The 18981-nt window shown below is 42.0% G+C and overlaps 1 protein-coding gene across 25 annotated transcripts in view; it reads left to right on the top strand.

Moving 5' to 3' along the window:
* Positions 1 to 18981, top strand: part of KIF1B (kinesin family member 1B) — a 174369-nt gene that overhangs the window by 53750 nt on the left and 101638 nt on the right. For 11 of the 25 annotated variants that reach the window (XM_070079299.1, XM_070079301.1, XM_070079300.1 and 8 more), the window contains 8 exons: positions 216 to 327; positions 5498 to 5575; positions 6282 to 6347; positions 7768 to 7785; positions 12278 to 12353; positions 13402 to 13480; positions 15569 to 15711; positions 16919 to 16969. In XM_070079299.1, coding sequence (XP_069935400.1) covers positions 216 to 327; positions 5498 to 5575; positions 6282 to 6347; positions 7768 to 7785; positions 12278 to 12353; positions 13402 to 13480; positions 15569 to 15711; positions 16919 to 16969 — 623 coding nt within the window. The remainder of the gene's footprint in view (positions 1 to 215; positions 328 to 5497; positions 5576 to 6281; positions 6348 to 7767; positions 7786 to 12277; positions 12354 to 13401; positions 13481 to 15568; positions 15712 to 16918; positions 16970 to 18981) is intronic. The other 14 variants (XM_070079311.1, XM_070079305.1, XM_070079295.1 and 11 more) reach the window with 3 other exon arrangements.

The raw sequence follows: 18981 nt of genomic DNA, 5'->3' as shown, positions 1-18981 counted from the left end.
TGATTCCAATGGGAGTATCTGTAGAGTGCATGGTGACTGGATGGGCTCACAAATAAGGCAGTGCTGAGAGCAGTTGTGTCTGTGACAGTCTTGCACTCTGAGTAAGAGTAAGCCTGCTGGCGGTGATTGTTATGGTTGCAATATGGAGACTGCTGTCCATTTTATCTCTCATCTAAGAATTGCCTTGTCACATGGTCACCTTTATGTTTATTTAGGACAGTGGCAGCTACCAACATGAATGAAACAAGTAGCCGTTCCCATGCTGTGTTTACCATTGTTTTCACCCAGAAGAAGCAAGATTCTGAGACCAACCTTTCCACAGAGAAGGTAGGAAAACTACAGTCTCTGGGCTTGAATTGAGACGATGGGATTGTTTTTTTAAATAAATATTAATTTGAAAGGGAAAGAGAGAGAAATCTTTGATCCACTGGTTTACTCCCTAAATGGTCCAGGGCTGGGCCAAGTGGAAGCAGGGAGCTAGGAATTTCATCCCAGTCTCCCATGTGGATGGCAGGAACCCACGTACTACTGCTTGCCAAGTGCATTAGCAGGAATTTGGATGAGAAGCAACAGAGCTGAGACGCACACTGGCACTGCAGTATGGGGTGCAGGTGTTCCCAGCAGCAACTTAGCTGCTGCACCACAGCACCTGCGTGCCCCAGGGTGGAGATTTTGAGAAGTCCCTTCTGCTGCCGTCTGCATTGAATGGAAGGAGGCGAATTGCTCTTTTGTCCACTGGAAGCTGCTTTGTAGCCTGCGCTTACCAGTTTTATTCCGCTCTGTACACATTTTCAGTATGCGTTCTGAATTGAAGCTGCAAGGTAGAAAATACAGCTAAGAAAAAGGAGTCTCAGACCGTGAGTCTCACTTTGTGCAAGACAGTTAAACAGTTCTGTGGGGGAGAAAACCCTTCTCTTCTTCACTGGAGCTTTTAAATTGTTACCTTATTAGCTGCCTTTGGTACGGAGTTGCTCCTTTTTTTTTTTTTTTTTTTTAAACTTTGAAAGTGTTGCTCTGAGATAAAATATTTAAGCAAACAGTCAGAATTTGCTGTATTCCAGGAAAATAATTGCACAACAGTTCTGATGTTTAAATATCTTTGCTTTTATTTTCTGATTTTCTTCCTCTTTTTTTTTTTTTTTTTTTTTTTAAAAGATTGATTTATTTGAAAGGCAGAAAGAGGAAGGGAGAAAATGAAAGAGATCTTCCATCTGCTGGTTCCCTCCCCAAATGACTGCAACAGCCAGGGCTGGGCCAGGCCAGAGCCAGGAGCCAGAAGCTTCTTCTGGGTCTCCCAAGTGGGTGGCAGGGGCCAAGCACTTGGGCCATCCTCTGCTGCTTTCCTAGGAACATTAGCAGGAAACTGGGTCAGAAGTGAGCAGCTGGGACTTGAACCAGCACCCATATGGAATGCTGGTGTTGCAGCTAGTGGGCTAATCTGCTTTAGCATAATGCCGATCCTTAGGCTACTTATTTTGAATCGTGGCCCTGCTACTTTTTTTAAAAATTGTTTTCAGATTTATTTATTTATTTGAAAGAGTTACAGTGAGAGAGGAGAGGTCTTCCTTCCACTGGTTCATTTCCCAAATAACCACAATAGCCAGGGCTGAGCCAGGCTGAAGCCAGTAGCCAGGAGTTTCATCTGGGTCTCCCACATGGGTGCAGGGGCGCAAGCCATTGTGCCATCCTCCACTGCTTTCCCAGGCACATTAACATGGAGCTGGATTGGAAGTGGAGCAGCTGGTACTAGAATCTGCGCCCATATGGCATGCTGGTGTCAAAGGTGGCAGCTTTACCTGCTGTGCCACAATGCCAGCCCCAGCTCTGCTACTTTTCAACTGTTACCATGAGATTACTAGACTTCTTTGTGCCTCAGTTTCTCCATCTGTAATAACCTCACAGGATTGTGGCACAGCAGGTAAAACTGCTGCCTGCAGTGCCAGTATCCCATATGGGCACTGGTTCGAAACCCAGCTGTTCCACTTCCAGTCCAGCTCTCTGTTATGGCCTGGGAAAGCAGCAGAAGATGGCCCAAGTCCTTGGGCCCCTGCCACTGTGTGAGAGACCCAGAAGAAGCTCCTGGCTCCTGGCTTTGGATTAGCACAGCTCCAGATGTTACAGCCATTTGGGGAGTAAACCAGCAGATGGAAGATCTCTCTCTCTCTGCCTCTGCCTCTCTGTAACTCTGCCTTTCGAATAAATAAATAAATAAATAAATCTTTTTTAAAAAGAGAAGTGTTAGTATACTCTAAGTGCATATAATAGTGTCCGGTACCAAGTAACCACTCAGTAAATTTAATTTTATTATTACATTCTTAATGGCCGGCGCCGCGGCTCACTAGGCTAATCCTCCGCCTTGTAGTGCCGGCACACCGGGTTCTAGTCCCGGTCGGGGCGCCGGATTCTGTCCCGGTTGCCCCTCTTCCAGGCCAGCTCTCTGCTGTGGCCAGGGAGTGCAGTGGAGGATGGCCCAGGTGCTTGGGCCCTGCACCCCATGGGAGACCAGGAGAAGCACCTGGCTCCTGGCTCCTGCCATCGGATCAGCGGGGTGTGCTGGCCGCAGCGCGCTGGCCGGGGCGGCCATTGGAGGGTGAACCAATGGCAAAGGAAGACCTTTCTCTCTGTCTCTCTCTCTCACTGTCCACTCTGCCTGTCAAAAAAAATAAATAAATAAAAAAAAATTACATTCTTAATGATAAAAAATTATTTTATTTATTTATTTAAATTTATTTATTTGACAGAGTTAGGCAGTGAGAGAGAGAGACAGAGAGAAAGGTCTTCCTTCCATTGGTTCACCCCCTAAATGGCCGCTACGGCTGGAGCTATGCCAATCCGAAGCCAGGAGCCAGGTGCCCCCTCCTGGTCTCCCACATGGGTACAGGCACCCAAGCAGTTGGGCCATCCTCCACTGCCCTCCCGGGCCACAGCAGAGAGCTGGACTGGAAGAGGAGCAACCGGGACTAGAATCCGGCACCCATATGGGATTCCGGTGCCACAAGCGGAGGATTAGCCAAGTGAGCCAAGGCACCGGCCCAATGATAAAAATTTATATCACATTTCTTCTGCATACCTTACTAAGTGCATGCAACTAGGTTTTCACATCTGAGATTAGGTTTATTGTACTGGCAGTTACAGAAGATTCATTGCCTTATAGAGTGAGAATTTTATGATACCATTGTAACCAGAAACTAGAATCACTTTTTACTTGGTGAACTATTTGTTCATTTTTAGGAACTTGTTTTAAAAATGTGCTCCTTATATGGATGATCAAATAACTTGCTTATCCAGAGGTTATATGTGAATGTTATTTGGTAGTGAGTATTTTTCTGAATGGCACTAAGGAGCGTTCTATATGAAAGAATATTTTGCTCTTTTCCCGTAACGTCAGATCTACAAAATTGATGGTGTTAATCCCATAACCCTAGCTTTTTTCGTGATCCATTTTGAATACTTTTGTTTAAACTCTCCTAAAACTTTATTTTTAAACAACTTTATTGAGGTATATTGTGCAATAAACTAAACATAATTAAAATATAACATTTTGGACCAGTTGTGTTGTCTATGTACATGCACCTGTGAAACCAGCGCCACAGTCCAGTACTGAGAATGTCTCACTCCCAACAGTTGCCTCTTGGTCCTTTGTCATTTTTGTCTGTCTTGTCTTCCATCCCCACCAAAGAAAATTACTGATACGGTTTTTGTCACTACATATTATTTTTCGTTTTTTAGAATTTTATATAAATGGAATCATATAATATGTACTTTTTTTTTCCTCCTGGCTTCTTTCCTATACCAAAATGATTTTCTCTTTAAAGAGTTATTGGTTTATTTGAAAGGCAGAGTTAGAATGAGAGTGAGAGAGAGAGGTATCTTCCATCCAGTGGTTCGTGCCCCAGATGGCTGAAGTTAGGAGCCAGGAGCTTCATCCATGTCTCCCGTGTGTGGTAGGGACTCAGGCACTCAGACCATCTTCTGCGGCTTTCCCAGGCACATTAGCGAGAGCTGGATCAGAAGTGGAATGGCTGTGACTCGAACCAGTGCCCATATGGGATGCCAGTGTGCCACAATGCCAGCCCTACAAAATGATTTTGAAATTCATCTTCGTTGGGGCCGGCACTGTGGCTCACTTGGTTAATCCTCCGCCTGCGGCGCCAGCATCCGATATGGGTGCCGGGTTCTAGTCCAGGTTGCTCCTCTTCCAGTCCAGCTCTCTGCTGTGGCCTGGGAGGGCAGTGGAGGATGGCCCAAGTGCTTGGGCCCTGTACCCACATGGGGGGACCAGGAAGAAGCTCCTGGCTCCTGGCTTTGTATTGGCGCAGCACTGGCCATAGTGGCCATTTGGGGGTGAACCAACGGAAGGAAGACCTTTCTCGCTGTCTCTCTCTTTCTTTCTCTCTCACTGTCTATAACTCTACCTGTCAAATAAATTAATTAAAAAAAGAAAAAGAAATTCATCTATGCTGTGTATATCAATAGCTCATTCCTTTTCATTGATGCCAAATATTGCATTGGTAGATACTCTATAGTTTTTTTAATTTATATGTTGATGAACATTTAAATTATTTCCAATTTTTGATTATTAGAAATGAAGCTACTATAAATATAAATATTTATGTACTGATATTTGTGTGGACATTTGAATTTGTTTCTCTTGGTAAATACCTACGAGTGAGATAACTGAATCTCATGGTAGGTGTATATTTACCTTCTTAAGAAACTGCTGGGGCCAGCATTGTGGCATAGCAGGTAAAGCCGCTGCCTGTGATGCTGACATCCCATATGGACACTGGTTCAAGTCCTGGCTGCTCCACTTCTGATCTAGCTCCCTGCTAATGTGCCTGGGAAAGCAGCGGAAGGTAGCTCAAGTGCTTGGGCCTCTGCACTTACGTGGGAGACTCAGAAGAATTTCCTGGCTCCTGGCTTTGAACCAGCCCAGCTTGGGCCTTTGTGGCCATTTGGGGAGTGAACCAGAATATGGAAGATTTCTCTCTGTCCCTAACTCTGTCTGTCAAATAAATAAATAAATATTAAAAAAGAAAAGAAAAAAAGAAACTGCCAAACTGTTTTCCAAAGTGATTGTATCATTTTGCATTTCATCAGCAGTGTGTTAGAGGTCCAGTTGATCAAAACTTTGAAAGAGTGACTTCAAGGAGAGGGAGAGAGATCTTTCATCTGGTTCCATTCCCCATGTGCCCACAATAGCCAGGGCTGTGCCAGAGTGCCTGCCCCTCAAAGCTTCATTTTCAGTATGCCGTTTAATGGGTTGATGAGTTTTATGTATTTTTATGATATTGTATAATAAATTGTGATTCTGTTATGTTTATGTTAAAGTTACTTATTTTGAGTGAAGGTAATTGCTACGAGTCTTGTGATTGCTCTTTAAACTATAGTACGTTTAATCTTCTCCATTTCTTAGTCTTTTAAAAAAATTTCCTCTCTCAAAGTCTGCCTCTCCTGTGCATGTTTTTCACTTATCCCTGTTGTTGTTCTTCACCAGGTCAGTAAGATCAGCCTGGTAGACCTAGCAGGAAGTGAGCGCGCGGATTCAACTGGTGCCAAAGGAACTCGATTAAAGGTATTTATATTACCAGTCAGTAGCCTCGTCAGTGAATGTCCTGGAACATGGATCAACAGGGATGGCCGGTGGTTCAGATCTAACCCACTGCCTGCCTGTGTATATAAAATTTTATTGAAACACAACTACATCCATCCATCTATTTACGTATTGCCTGTGGCTACTTTGATACCGCATTGACAGAGTTGTGACAGAGACTGTATAGCCCCCAGAAATTTTTGTCTGGCCCTTTATGGAAAAAAATTTGAAAACTTCTGATCTGTAACTTCAGCAAAAAATATCTAATGTAACAGAATGGTTAGGAAGGACTTGATGGTCAAGGTGAGAGTTGAATTGCATTATGAGAAATAGGCAGGATTTGAGGGGATGGAAGTAAGAGATAGTAATGGGAACAGTCTGTCCAAAATCCATATGTGACAGCAGGCACAGACTTTGATGGAGATACTGCTAAGCAAGAGCTGTGGGAAGAAGGCTGCATCCGAGAGGTTTTGAAGCACAAATATCATGAAGATGCGTTAGGACTGCGAGTTAGTGTATCACTCCAGCATGTTAGAGGTAGAGAGGAGGAAAGTTTGAGGACCAAAAGAGGAACTTGTCATAAATAAACAAATGTCAGCATCTTGCAAACTGTATTTTGTGTTCTGTATGATGTGGCAGTTGTAGGAATTCTTCATCATAATGCTTTCATGTTTGGTGTTTATTTTAGGAAGGAGCAAATATTAATAAGTCTCTTACAACTTTGGGCAAAGTCATTTCCGCTCTGGCAGAGGTGGTAAGTTGTATACTTCATCATTAAGGGGAAATTTATTCAAGCAGATATACTTGATGATATTTTATGAAAGCTGTCCTTTTTCAGCCCTTTTATACAATCTTTCCTTTCTACTTTTAGTGCTTTTCAGATAAAACACTAAGCATAACACAGTTTAACCTTGTAACTGAAAGTAGAAGAGATTAAGGAGAATGAAAATAAAAATATAGTTGTTTAAAACTAGAGGAAAAACCCAAGGTTTGACTAATTAATTGAGCCTTACTTAAAAAAAAAAAAGATTTGCCTTTATTTGAAAGGCAGAGTGACAGAGGAAGGGAGGGAGGAGGTGAGGGGAAACACACACACGCGCGCACACACACACACACACACACACACGCGCGCGCATACTTGAGCCATCACCTGCTGTTTTCCCAGGTGCATTAACAGCAGGCAGGGCCAGCGCAGAGTAGCCAGGACCTGAGCTGGTGTCCCCAAACTGCAGCTTGACCTGCTGTTCCCAGTGCCCTTCTGTACTGCATAGCTCACAAAAACCAACTGTATTTGTTACATGTTCTTTTCTTGTGCAGTCTTTTCTAAGTAGGATGTAGTACTCCTTGCAGTATTTTGAGCAGTTTGGCTGTGGTAAATGCTGTTAATTTGGGCGCCAGTAATATTTTAAAAATATAGTTGTGTGGCACTTGACGGCAGGATGTGTTTTGAGAAATGCATCACTGAGCTATTTCCTCATGTGGAAACGGCAGAGTGGACTTCTACAGCCAAGCTGGGTGTAGGTCTGTCAGCCGATGTCACACAGGCCTGAGCGGGAGGCAGCTGCCAGTAAAACCTGGCATCCTGTTTCAACTCTTTTTTTTTTATAAATAGAGGGAGAATACTCTAAAATAACAGTAAAAATTATAGGAATTACAAATCAGAAATGCAGTCACTGATTATCAGGTGTCGTGTACTCTACATAATTGTGCTGTGCAGAGCAGTAGGTTTGTTTACACAGGCATCACTGCAGGTGCCTGTGCAATGCGTTGTGCTAGGGCATTGTGATGGCTGCAGTGTCACTGGGCTGCAGGAAGTTGTCAGCTCCATTATGATCTTTTGGGATCCCCTTGTAAGTGTGATTCATCACATAGCCAGATATTATCGTCCAGTGCTGCACTGTAGTTTTATCCTGTCTTGTTTCTTCACAGTGGAATACTAAAGCTAGAACAGTTTTTCTGTAAGTGGCTTCATCACTTATAGAACTGAGGAAGCTCTAGTCACTGTATGTTCTAATTTAGTTTAATACCTTGTTTAATTTGCTGTAACAATTAAATCCTTTCTTGATTGTCTCTTGGAAGTCATAATCTGTGACTTAAAATTTAAGCACAACATTGCTTTTTAATTGGAGGCTTATTCTATGTTCTTGTTCTCTTTTAAATGCTTTCATCCGTAGGATAACTGCACCAGCAAGGTACAGTGGATATTGATAGACATGAACTTGCTGTTATGAATTGACTGTTATGATTTTAAATCCTGAGCAGGGTGTATGGATGCATAAATGCAAATGAAACTTTAAAAAGCCCGTGATTTGTTTTCTGGCTCTGGAATTTAGAATACCTGTTTATGGTGACCATGAATGATGAGGCTTCACACACAACTAATTTAGGAAGATGATGTGCTTTGGAGAAGGAATTAAGAATAAAGGAACAAGAGAGAAATCTGAGGAAGCTTTACATGGTGTTACCATGTTTCTGCTAGTGACCTACAGGACTGTCCTTTGACAGTTCCATAAATCACGTGAAAGGGCAGTAAATTTGTTGAGGGCAGCATTCCAAAACAACTGTGATCATTATATATTTTATTAAACCCATTTTTATATCTTGTTTCCTAAGGTCATGGATAATTTAAAACATTGAATTTTTTTGGTCTGTTCTTTGGTTATACATGGACAAAGAGAAGAGTGTAGAATCAAGTTAAACTTTTGCCTGCATCTAGGAAACATAGTATTTGCATCCTCTTTTACCCAAATATTATAGATTTTTCTCCTCCTCATTTTCTTTCCTTATTTACCGATAATCTAAAATTTGTTAGTATTCTTTTGTACAAATAATATTTAGAGCATGTAACTGTTGGGAATTACATGAGAAATTGGGGATACAGGCAGTGTTTATGTTAAAATATTTTATGTTCATATTTTCAAATTTTTAAAAATATTTATTTATTTTACTTGAAAGAGTTACACAGAGCGAGAAGGAGAAGCAGAGAGACAGAGAGAGAGGGAGGGAGGGAGAGAGAGAGAGAGGTCTTCCATCGCTGGTTCACTCCCCAATTGGCTGCAACGGCTAGAGCTGCGCCAATCTGAAGTCAGGAGCTTCCTCTGGTCTCCCATGTAGGTGCAGGGGCCCAAGGGCTTGAGCCATCTTCTGCTGCTTTCCCAGGCCATAGCAGAGAACTGGATCGGAAGTGGAGCAGCTGGGACTCGAACCAGCACCCATATGGGATGCTGGCACTGCAGGTGGCGGCTTTACCCGCTATGCTACAGCACTGGCCCCCATATTTTCAAATATTTATATTTGTTGTGTGTCTACAAAAATAATAAAAAGTAATGCCTTTTTTTCTGCTTTTGTTTGCTTATCAGAAAAGAGTACCTTAGACTCAGAAATCTACCTGCTATTTGGTATTATTTGCGGGTGAAGATCTATCTAATCTGAATATCTTATCTGGGTCCCAGAACCAAGAATATGAAAATTTAATTCCAACTTACCCTGTACATTTGCTCATCTTTTAACGTCCTTATCAACCAGAGGAAGATTTAGGATGTATTTATTTGTTTATGTGTCACATTGCTGTATGCCGCATTCATTTGCAAACGATTGTTAATAATCAGTTTTGTAAAACTTTGTATCCATGCTTGTTTGTATGTAACAGACATAATTTATGATGAATTAAGATGTTATTTCCACTGGAGAGAAAAACAGGCTTATTAGCCCCCACACTTAACAGTGGGTTGAACATCCCTAATTTGAAAATCTGATATCCAGAATCCTAAGCTCTTTGAGCACTAACATGATGCCACAAGTAGAAAATTCCACACTGACCTCATGTTATAGATCACAGTTAAAATGCATGACACTAAAAATACTGTATAAAACTACAGGCTGTGTGTATAAGTTCTACGTGAAACATAAGTGAATTTGTGTTTAAGACTTGAGTCCCATCCCCAGGCCATCTCACAAAGTGTCTGCAAATATTCCAAAATCTGAGAAAAAATTGAAACCCAAAACACTTCTGATGCCAATCAAGCATTTTGAATAAGGGATATGTTATTTGTTTTTTATTTTTATTTATTTATTTATTTATTTTGACAGGCAGAGTGGACAGTGAGAGAGAGAGACAAAGAGAAAGGTCAAAGGAAGACCTGTTGGTTCACCCCCCAGTGGCTGCAGCCGGCGCACCGCACTGATCTGAAGCCAGGAGCCAGGTGCTTCTCCTGGTCTCCCATGCGGGTGCAGGACCCAAGGACTTGGGCCATCCTCCACTGCACTCGCGGGCCACAGCAGAGAGCTGGACAGGAAGAGGGGCAACCAGGACAGAATCCGGCGCCCCAACCGGGACTAGAACCCGGAGTGCTGGCGTCGCAGGCAGAGGATTAGCCTAGTGAGCCGTGGCGCCGGCTTGTTTTTTATTTTTTTAAAAATACTTATTTCTTTATTTGAAAGACAGAGTTACAGAGAGGGAAAGATCTTCCATCTGCTGGTTCACTCCTCAGATGGCCTCAGTGGCCAGGGCTGAACCCTGCCAAAACCAGGAGCTTCATCCAGGTCTCCCATGTGGGTGGCAGGGACCCAAACATTTGGGCCATCTTGCGCTGGTTTTTCAGGCCATGGCTAGGGAACTGGATATGAAGTGGAGCAGCCAGGACAGGAAATGGTGCCTGTGTGAAATGCTGGTGTTGCAAGTCACAGATTGATTTAATTTAGTCTAATTGACAAAAATGCAAATAGAACATTTTTAGCAAACCGTTCCTACTTATTTTTATACCATTTGTGGTCATTTAATTGACACACTTTAAATTTTACAGTATTTTCAGAATTAACAGTGGGCAGAGTAGGGTGTTCAGGTGTGTTCAGGAATTGTAAAAGGGTAAACTGAGGGCTTGGGCCTCAAGTGGAATAAAAGTTTGTCCCACTGATCTGTGAATGACTGAGAGGCTTAATTCTCTTTTGAGTTCTGTGCAATTTAAAATTGAACCCACTGTTAGAAATAATTTTGTAATTGGTAGAATGTGCACCTGTGAGTAGAGTTTGTTAGGGGGCATGGATGTTTTTGAAAAGAGATGCAATTAAAGTACCATGTGGGTACTTCCTTCCCTCCATAAACCAGAGGTCAGCCACTTACTACTTTTTTTCTGAATAGCTATACTGTTGCAAAAAGTGGACTGTCTTATGTTTAATGTCAAATTATACCAGGAATGGATTTTGAAAACTGCCCTTGGCTGGAACAGTGTTTATCAGTAAACCCTGGCCTTCTCTTCAGTAGCTTCTGTTTTGCTTCTTTTTAAAATTAGATTTATTTATTTTCATATGCTAGCTCCCATCCACTGGTGATACCTGCAACAGGCCGAAGCGGGGAGTCTCTCTGTCAGTGTAGGTGTGCCCTACTCGACCCATCACATGGTGCCTCCAACTGTGCATTAGGAGGAAGCTGGAATCCGAATCCACAGCAGAGCAGGGACCCGAACCCCCCTAGGACTCCAGTATGTGCTGTGGACAACCCAGCAGGCGACTTGACTGCTAGCCAAATGCCTGTGTACACTTACAGTATTCTTGAAACATCACAACACATACACAGTCAGCAAGTACTTGAGTAGTTACTCCAGATATTTATGTTAATTTCTACTTTAGAGAATATAATTTCTTTCATTTTATCACTGCCCTTTTATTGGTGCTTTGTGAGAGGGTCATGGAGAGAGCATTACAAGGAGACCCTTAACATTTACTTATAGAAAATCCATCTTAGCATTTTTGCAAATCTCCAACATCAGCAAATGATATCACTTTCTTAGGCCTTTTCGCTTTTAGCCCTCAGTCTGATGGTTGACATAATTTTCTTTCAAAGAAACCAAATATGTATTACTTTATAAGAGTTGCTCCATATGCTATAACCTACATGATGATTCAATTTTGGCCAAGGAAATCTATTAATTTAAATGACTTGCTTCTGTATATCCAACCTGGATTGCAAGGATTCTTTTGCATGAAGCAGTTATTCTTAATTTGTTAAGTGTGATAATGGTCTTAACTTTTTTTTTGGAGTTTTTTTTAGAAGTCTTTCTCTGTTAGATATATGTATTTAAAGTATTTATACATGAAATGGTAGACTTGCTTTAAAATACTGACAGGTATAAAAGATATATGAATAGGGTATTAGATAATAGTGTTACATTGCTTTGGCTTTTCCTAAATTTGGTCATGGTACTCTGCGTTAGAGAATATCCTTATCCATTGAGGTGTTTAGGGGGTAAATAGATGTATTTGGGGAATAATTGAAAGGTGATTGGCAAAACCTGATAACAGCTGAGGCTGCTTGATGGGCTTATACCCAGCTCAATGTACTAGTCTCTTTTTTTAATTTCATTTAAGTTATACGAGCTTCATGTATTTCATACATACAGATTTAGGAACATAGTGATTCTTCCACCCTACCCTCTCCCACCCACGCTCCCACAGTTCTTCCTCTTCCCTCTCCTATTCCCACTTGACTTTTGCATGTGTTATGCATTTTTCAAAAGAAAATGTTAAAAGAAAAATCATTGCATGGGCTTTAGTTGTTATGAAGGATTGAAACTAATGATAAATGTCCACAGTGATGGGGTTCTGTTGTAATTTTAGACTGGTTTTCCTGTGAATTCCACCGCCACCCCCATCCCAACAGCACTAAGGCCATTCTTTTCTTTTTAACAGAGTAAAAAGAAGAAGAAAACTGATTTTATTCCCTACAGAGATTCTGTACTTACTTGGCTTCTCCGAGAAAATCTAGGTTTGTTGACCACTGGTGAAAATTCACTTTGTAGTTGTCTTTTTAAAGCTATTTATGGGTTATCTTTTGTAGTTGTCTGGTGTCTGTTTTGGAGAAGAATAATCTCTAGTTGTTTTGATATTACTAACTTGAGGTATCCCATAATTGTTTCCATTTTTCCCTCTGATTTCAATTGGTTGGATTTGCTTTTTTTTTTTTTTTTTTAAGATGGCTTGATTTATTTGAAAGGCAGCGTTACAGAGAGGCAGAGAGAGAGAGAGAGAGAGAGAAGTCTTTCATCTGCTGGTTCATTCCCCAAATGGCCGCAACTGGCCAGATCCAGACCAAACCAAAGGCAGAGGCCAGGAACTTCTGTGTCTTCCTGTGTGTGCAGGGGCCCAAGTACTTGAGCCATCTTTCACTGCTTTCCCAGGCTCAGCAGCAGGGAAAGAGCAGCAGGACTGAAGCTGGTGCCCATGTGGAATGCTGGTGCTGCAGGTGGCAGCTGAGTCCACTTACCAAAGTGCCAGCCCCCGATTTGCTCACTTTTAAATATTGCATTTACTTTGGGGCATGAACCGTGGAACAGTTGTCTTCGTGACTTCTCATACCTGGTGCCAACTGTTGCTCCTTTGAAGTGTTTTCATAAACTCATGCTTATCTGAGGTGCACATAATCAGATGTTAGTCATGCGTTTGGACTTCATGTCCTTGTGCCTTTGTTCACTGCTGCGTGGCAGGGAAGCAGTGATAGCTGTATCGGATGCTGGTGACAGAGGAACATGCTGAGAATGGACTTCCGGGCTTATCCCCGGGCCAGTTGATTTTCACATTGCTAAGGGCAGTTTTGGTGGCGTGTCTGAACTCTAGACTGGAGTGAGTTCAAGAGTGAGGGGGAGGACCTGAATGGAACCCAATTTGAGAATAACTGCCTTGCTTGGGGCCATTCAAGAAAACTGTTTAACTTTTGATTAAATCTTAGGATCTGAGATTATGCCATCAGATTTGACACACTCAATCAAATTCTTGTTCTAAAATGAGTGATCTGGGATGTTTGTGCTTCGTCTTAGGTGGCAATTCTCGGACTGCGATGGTTGCTGCGCTGAGCCCTGCAGATATCAATTATGATGAAACTTTGAGCACTCTGAGGTACTCTCGTCTGATCTCATAGCTGAGTAGAACACACTGCCGTCATACATCCTTTTGTTAGACCAAACTGTTCGCTGTGTATATTTGTTTACATGAATAATAACCCCTCCTTACAACAGGTAATGCATGGAGAGAAAGTATTTTTATTATAGTGGAGTTTATATATTTATGGTTTGTGGTTTTTCATTGGGAAAGACAGGAACTTTTTCATTGGGAAGAAGTTAGAATTACTCAAGTGAGATGTTTGGATAACTTAGATAATGGTGGACTTTTATAATATTCATTTCTATAAAAGTTTAGGGTTTTTGTCACTGTAGAAATATATAGAAATGTTGTTAAAAGTTGTTAAAAGAAGTACATAATTATATATACCATAAAAAAAAAAAAAGATTTACTTATTTGAAAGGCAGAGTTACAGAGAAGCACAGGTTGGCCGGCGCCGCAGTTCACTAGGCTAATCCTCCACCTAGCGGCGCCGGCACACTGGGTTCTAGTCCCGGTCGGGGCACCGGATTCTGTCCCGGTTGCCCCTCTTCCAGGCCAGCTCTCTACTGTGGCCAGGGAGTGCAGTGGAGGATGGCCCAAGTGCTTGGGCCCTGCACCCCATGGGAGACCAGGATAAGTACCTGGCTCCTGCCATCGGATCAGCGCGGTACGCCAGCCGCGGCAGCCATTGGTGAACCAATGGCAAAGGAAGACCTTTCTCTCTGTCTCTCTCTCTCACTGTCCACTCTGCCTGTCAAAAAAACAACAACAAAAACAAAAAAACAGAGAAGCAGAGGCAGAGTCAGAGATCTTCCATCCTCTGCTTCACTTCCTGGTCTCCCACATAGGTGCAGGCACCCAAGGACTAGGACCTTCCCAGGTGCATTAGCAGGCAGCTGGATTGAAAGTGGAGCAGGTAGAGCCGGCGCTGTGGCACAGCGAGTTAATGCCCTAGCCTGAAGTGCCAGCATCTGTATGGGTGTTGGTTTGAGACCCAGCTGCTCCACTTCTGATCCAGCTCTCTGCTATGGCCTGGGAAAGCAGTAGAGGGTGGCCCAAGACCTTGAGCCCCTCCACCCACGTGGGAGACCCAGGAGAAGCTTTTGGCTCCTTGCTTTGAATCAATGCAGCTCCAGCCGTTGCGGCCAGTTGGAGAGTGAACCAGCAGATGGAAGACGCCTCTCTCTTTCTGCCTCTTCTTTTTTATTTTATTTTATTTATTTATTTTTTATTTTTTGACAGGCAGAGTGGACAGTGAGAGAGAGAGACAGAAAGAAAGGTCTTCCTTTGCCGTTGGTTCACCCTCCAATGGCCGCCGTGGCCGGCGCACCGCGCTGACCCGATGGCAGGAGCCAGGTACCTATCCTGGTCTCTCATGGGGTGCAGGGCCCAAGTACCTGGGCCATCCTCCACTGTACTCCCTGGCCACAGCAGAGAGCTGGCCTGGAAGAGGGGCAACCGGGACTAGAACCCGGTGTGCCGGCGCCGCAAGGCGGAGGATTAGCCTAGTGAGCCGCGGCGCTGGCCCTGCCTCTTCTTCTCTTTCTGTGTAACTGTGACTTTCAAGTAAAATAAATCTTTAAAAAAAAAAAAAAAAAAAAGTGGAGCAGCTGGGACTCAAATCAGCTCCCATATAGGATGCTGGCACTGCAGATGGCAGCTTTACCCACTATGCCACAGTGTGGGCCCTTATAAATCTCCATAAAAAATTGCTAACAGAATATTCATTCCTAGAATAGTTTTTGAGTTAATAGGGTCTATCACATTAATCTGGAACTCTGTATGCTTTTCTCATTAAAGATGCTTTTCATGTAAATGGGTGGAACACTGTATAGGCTGATAATTTGGGTTTGAGTCCTCTCTCTCTGGTATTTGTTTCTGGTGTAGTCTTGGGGAGATCACTTAAATTCACCTGAAAGCCCCAATTACTGTCAAGGGTGGGTGTACATTTGAGAAAACATACTGTAAAGCTTTATACAATATTATCAAGGCTTATACAATGTATAAATACTCAACGTGTTTGGTTTAGAAAATATGGTATGTGACTTATGAGAAGTAGAGTATCTGAGAAATGGCAAGAGTGAATTTTCTTTTTGTATCTAGGTATGCAGATCGTGCAAAACAAATTAAATGCAATGCTGTTATCAATGAGGACCCCAATGCCAAACTGGTTCGTGAATTAAAAGAAGAAGTTACACGGCTAAAAGACCTTCTTCGTGCTCAGGGACTAGGAGATATTATTGACAGTAAGTAAATTAAGAATCAACGTAAAATCTAATTCTTTTCAGTGTTCTTGTATTTAAAACAAACTTGGATTTAAAGAACTTGATGAAACTATTTGGAAGTAAGATTATTTTTTCTTTTTAAGAAACCCAGTGAAAAGTATCTCAGGCTCCCTTTATGTACAAGTATGTACATACTTACAGTATGTACTGGACTATCCATCTGAACTCATGAAGCTAGTCTTTGAACACAGATATCACTACCTATATTTTTATTACATTTCTGTTTTAGATCAGCAGTGAAGTTTAAAAATGTTTTGTGAAATTGTTTTTGTTTCATGTGTTTCTGTGGATTAGTGTAGTGGCAATATTCTATGGAAAGCCCCCGTGTGAGACTGTATTCAAACAAGACTAACCTATGAATGCCGCTGTGTGAACATATGCAGAGGCAAATTCTAATTCCTATCAATTTGAAGAATTAGTCTTCCAGAAAGTATTATTTTACCAAATTTTATAACACTTACAAATTAAAAAAAAAATTATTTATTTGAAAGAGTTAGAGAGAGGTAGAGCCAGAGAGAGAGAGAGAGAGAGAGAGAGAGAGATGGAGAATCTTCCATCCACTGGTTCACTCCAGATGGCCACAATGTCCAGAGCTGCGCTGATCTGGAGCCAGGAGCCTCCTCCAGGTCTCCCATGTGGGCGCAGGGGCCAAGGGCTTGGGCTGTCTTCTGCTTTCTCAGGCCATAGCAGAGAGCTGGATCGGAAGTGGAGCAGCTGTGACACAAACCAGCCCCTAAATTGGATGCCGGCCCTGCAGGCTGGGGCATTAACCCGCTGTGCCACAGCGCTGGCCCCTTATAACACATTTTTAAAAAAGACTCCATGATCTGCCTGTGTCAAGTCTAATCAGAGGTTTCCTAAATGAGGTAGGTTGTTCAGATAGAATGTAATATGGTAGTATATGAGCTTGTTGAATAAAGCATATTTTTATTTTTTGTGTAAAATTAATATTATGTTCCTTGAAATTCTAATATTTTCAAGGCCTCCTGTAGTTCTTCAGATTACAGCCTGAGTTTAGATGAATGTGGTTTATAAAAATAATAATATGTTCTACATGTTAACCTTTTTATTTTCCCAAATGCCAAATGCTGCTCTCTTCCCTTACTATGTCACTGCTGAATCTGAACTTTGACCCTTCTCGTATTTTCCCTCCTGCTTACCTGATCAGTTGATTCAGTTGATCCATTGATCGATGATTACTCTGGAAGTGGAGGCAAATGTGTGTATTTCACGTGTTGGTTATTTCCAGTACCCTGACTTGCTAATCTGCCTCTGCTGGATCAGCCTGAAAATGAGCTTTGCATGCCAGCAGTCCTGACTGGGAAACCCCAGACAGAGCGCGCTGCAGGGTCAGCAGTGAGCCTGTGTTGTGGCTTCGTCACTTACCGGAGCAGGCTTTACTGAGTGAGCTGGGGAGGCTTGAGAATCTCTTCCTGCTTCTACTCCAGTCTTTACCTCCTGTGTGATAAAATCAAATCCAAAATCATAGATGGTGGGGATAGCAGCTCCCTATTACGGAGTGCCTGTAATTGTCAGGCCCTGTTCTAGGCACCGTAAATATGAATATATTATCTCTGAATTCTATCCGTGACTGAAACAGATCTGTTGTGTCCATTTTCCTGATGGCCTGTAGTGGTTGGTTTGCCTGAATTACATGCTAAGGCCCCGCTGGGTAGTGTTAACCTGCAGCCCTTGCTTGTAGCTGTTATTGTACTAACGGCTTTTTTTCTTTTTTTAAGCCTCTTAAGTTGCTCCCTTAGGGTCTGATTATTTAATTCAAAAACCCTTTTTAATTAATACTGCAAATCTGTGCCTTCTTATATATAATTAAAAACAAGCATTTCCGTTGACCAAACCCTCTCTGATGAAGAGCTCGGTAAATGTTCACTCAGCACACTGTGCTTATGCTAATTTAGTTTTCTCCACATCTTGGGCCTTGAGTTATTTGATGGTTAGATGAGCATTTTTTCCCTTTTCATAAATTACAAATTAAATTTTTAAGAACAAATGTCTAAAATGAAATCATTTTAAAAAGGATCACAATTTGCTCTTCTCTCCATACATATCAAGTTGGTGAGGAAATGTTTTTACCCTTTTAAGATAATCCATCAAAGAATTGTTATCTTAGAATAAATGAATCTTGAGTTGGGGGTTGATTTTTAGATTCTTAGTGATCTGTTTTCTGTCTACAATAAGCCATGTAACCAGGCGTGGCAGTGAGGATTCCAAATGTTACGCCATGCTGGGATGAGGCTAGGTCTTGGAGGTGCTATGACGTCCAGATACGCAGGTGGCTGTTGCACTGGAAGGCTCTGTCTGAGATTTCCAAAGCTGATGATGCTGGGGTGGAAAAGATGCCCCCTTTTTGGCTTTTGTGCTCCAGGCATTGCTGCTGCCAGCTTGCTGCATACACTGTTCTGAGCAGCTTTGCATCTCCTGAAAGACCATGCATGACTGAGTTACACTTCCGTATCCATGAAGGAAGGCAGCCACAGATCTTCATTCCTTTCAGGGCTTGCATGTGTCCGTCGGACCTTCTGAATCGCATTCTTCCCGGTCTTCCCCTTGCTGCCGTCACCTGGTGGCTAACTTTTTTGTTCCCGTTCCTTCTCCCCGTGTAAAACTTGCCACTTTGCTTGTTTCCTGTGTTTTATATTTGCAGATGGTGGTTTTCAAACTGTCTTGAAACAACCACTGGCTATAAGGGGCTTTAAGAACTGGCTTTGATTAAATAATAAAGATTAGTAGACCCCAAGAAAGCTAATTTTTTCCCAGCTATTTGTAGTAGCTCATTTTATATCCTTTAAGGAATATTTAGTATTGATATGAATTTAAGCAATAGAGATTTTCTCAGATTTAAGAATGAAATAATTTTAAAATAGGAATGCACCAATATCTATGGTTTTTCTCATTTGAGAAGAATAACGAATGGAAAGTACAAGTAGCAATTAGTGAATTTTGGTGGTGGTGACTTTCTGTTTGTTACCAAAAATAAGTTTAAAAGCAGAATTTTACAGCTCTGTAAGAGACTTTACTAAATGAAGATCCGCTCATAAAACTTGGATATCATACTGGGAAGCAGACTTACCAGTGACTCCTGATTGTACTGTTAGGCAACAATAAGGACTTATTTAAGTTAGTAAATAATCAGCCTTTTTTTTTTTTTTTTTTTTTTTTTCTGTAGTACATGAATGGAAACTACCCCAAAACTGGTTAATTCACTAATTGTTC

This window comes from Oryctolagus cuniculus, chromosome 7, assembly GCF_964237555.1.
Source record: "Oryctolagus cuniculus chromosome 7, mOryCun1.1, whole genome shotgun sequence".
NCBI lineage: Eukaryota > Metazoa > Chordata > Mammalia > Lagomorpha > Leporidae > Oryctolagus > Oryctolagus cuniculus.
Note: the sequence above shows the minus strand (reverse complement) of the source record. Positions and strands in the feature narration are given on the sequence as shown.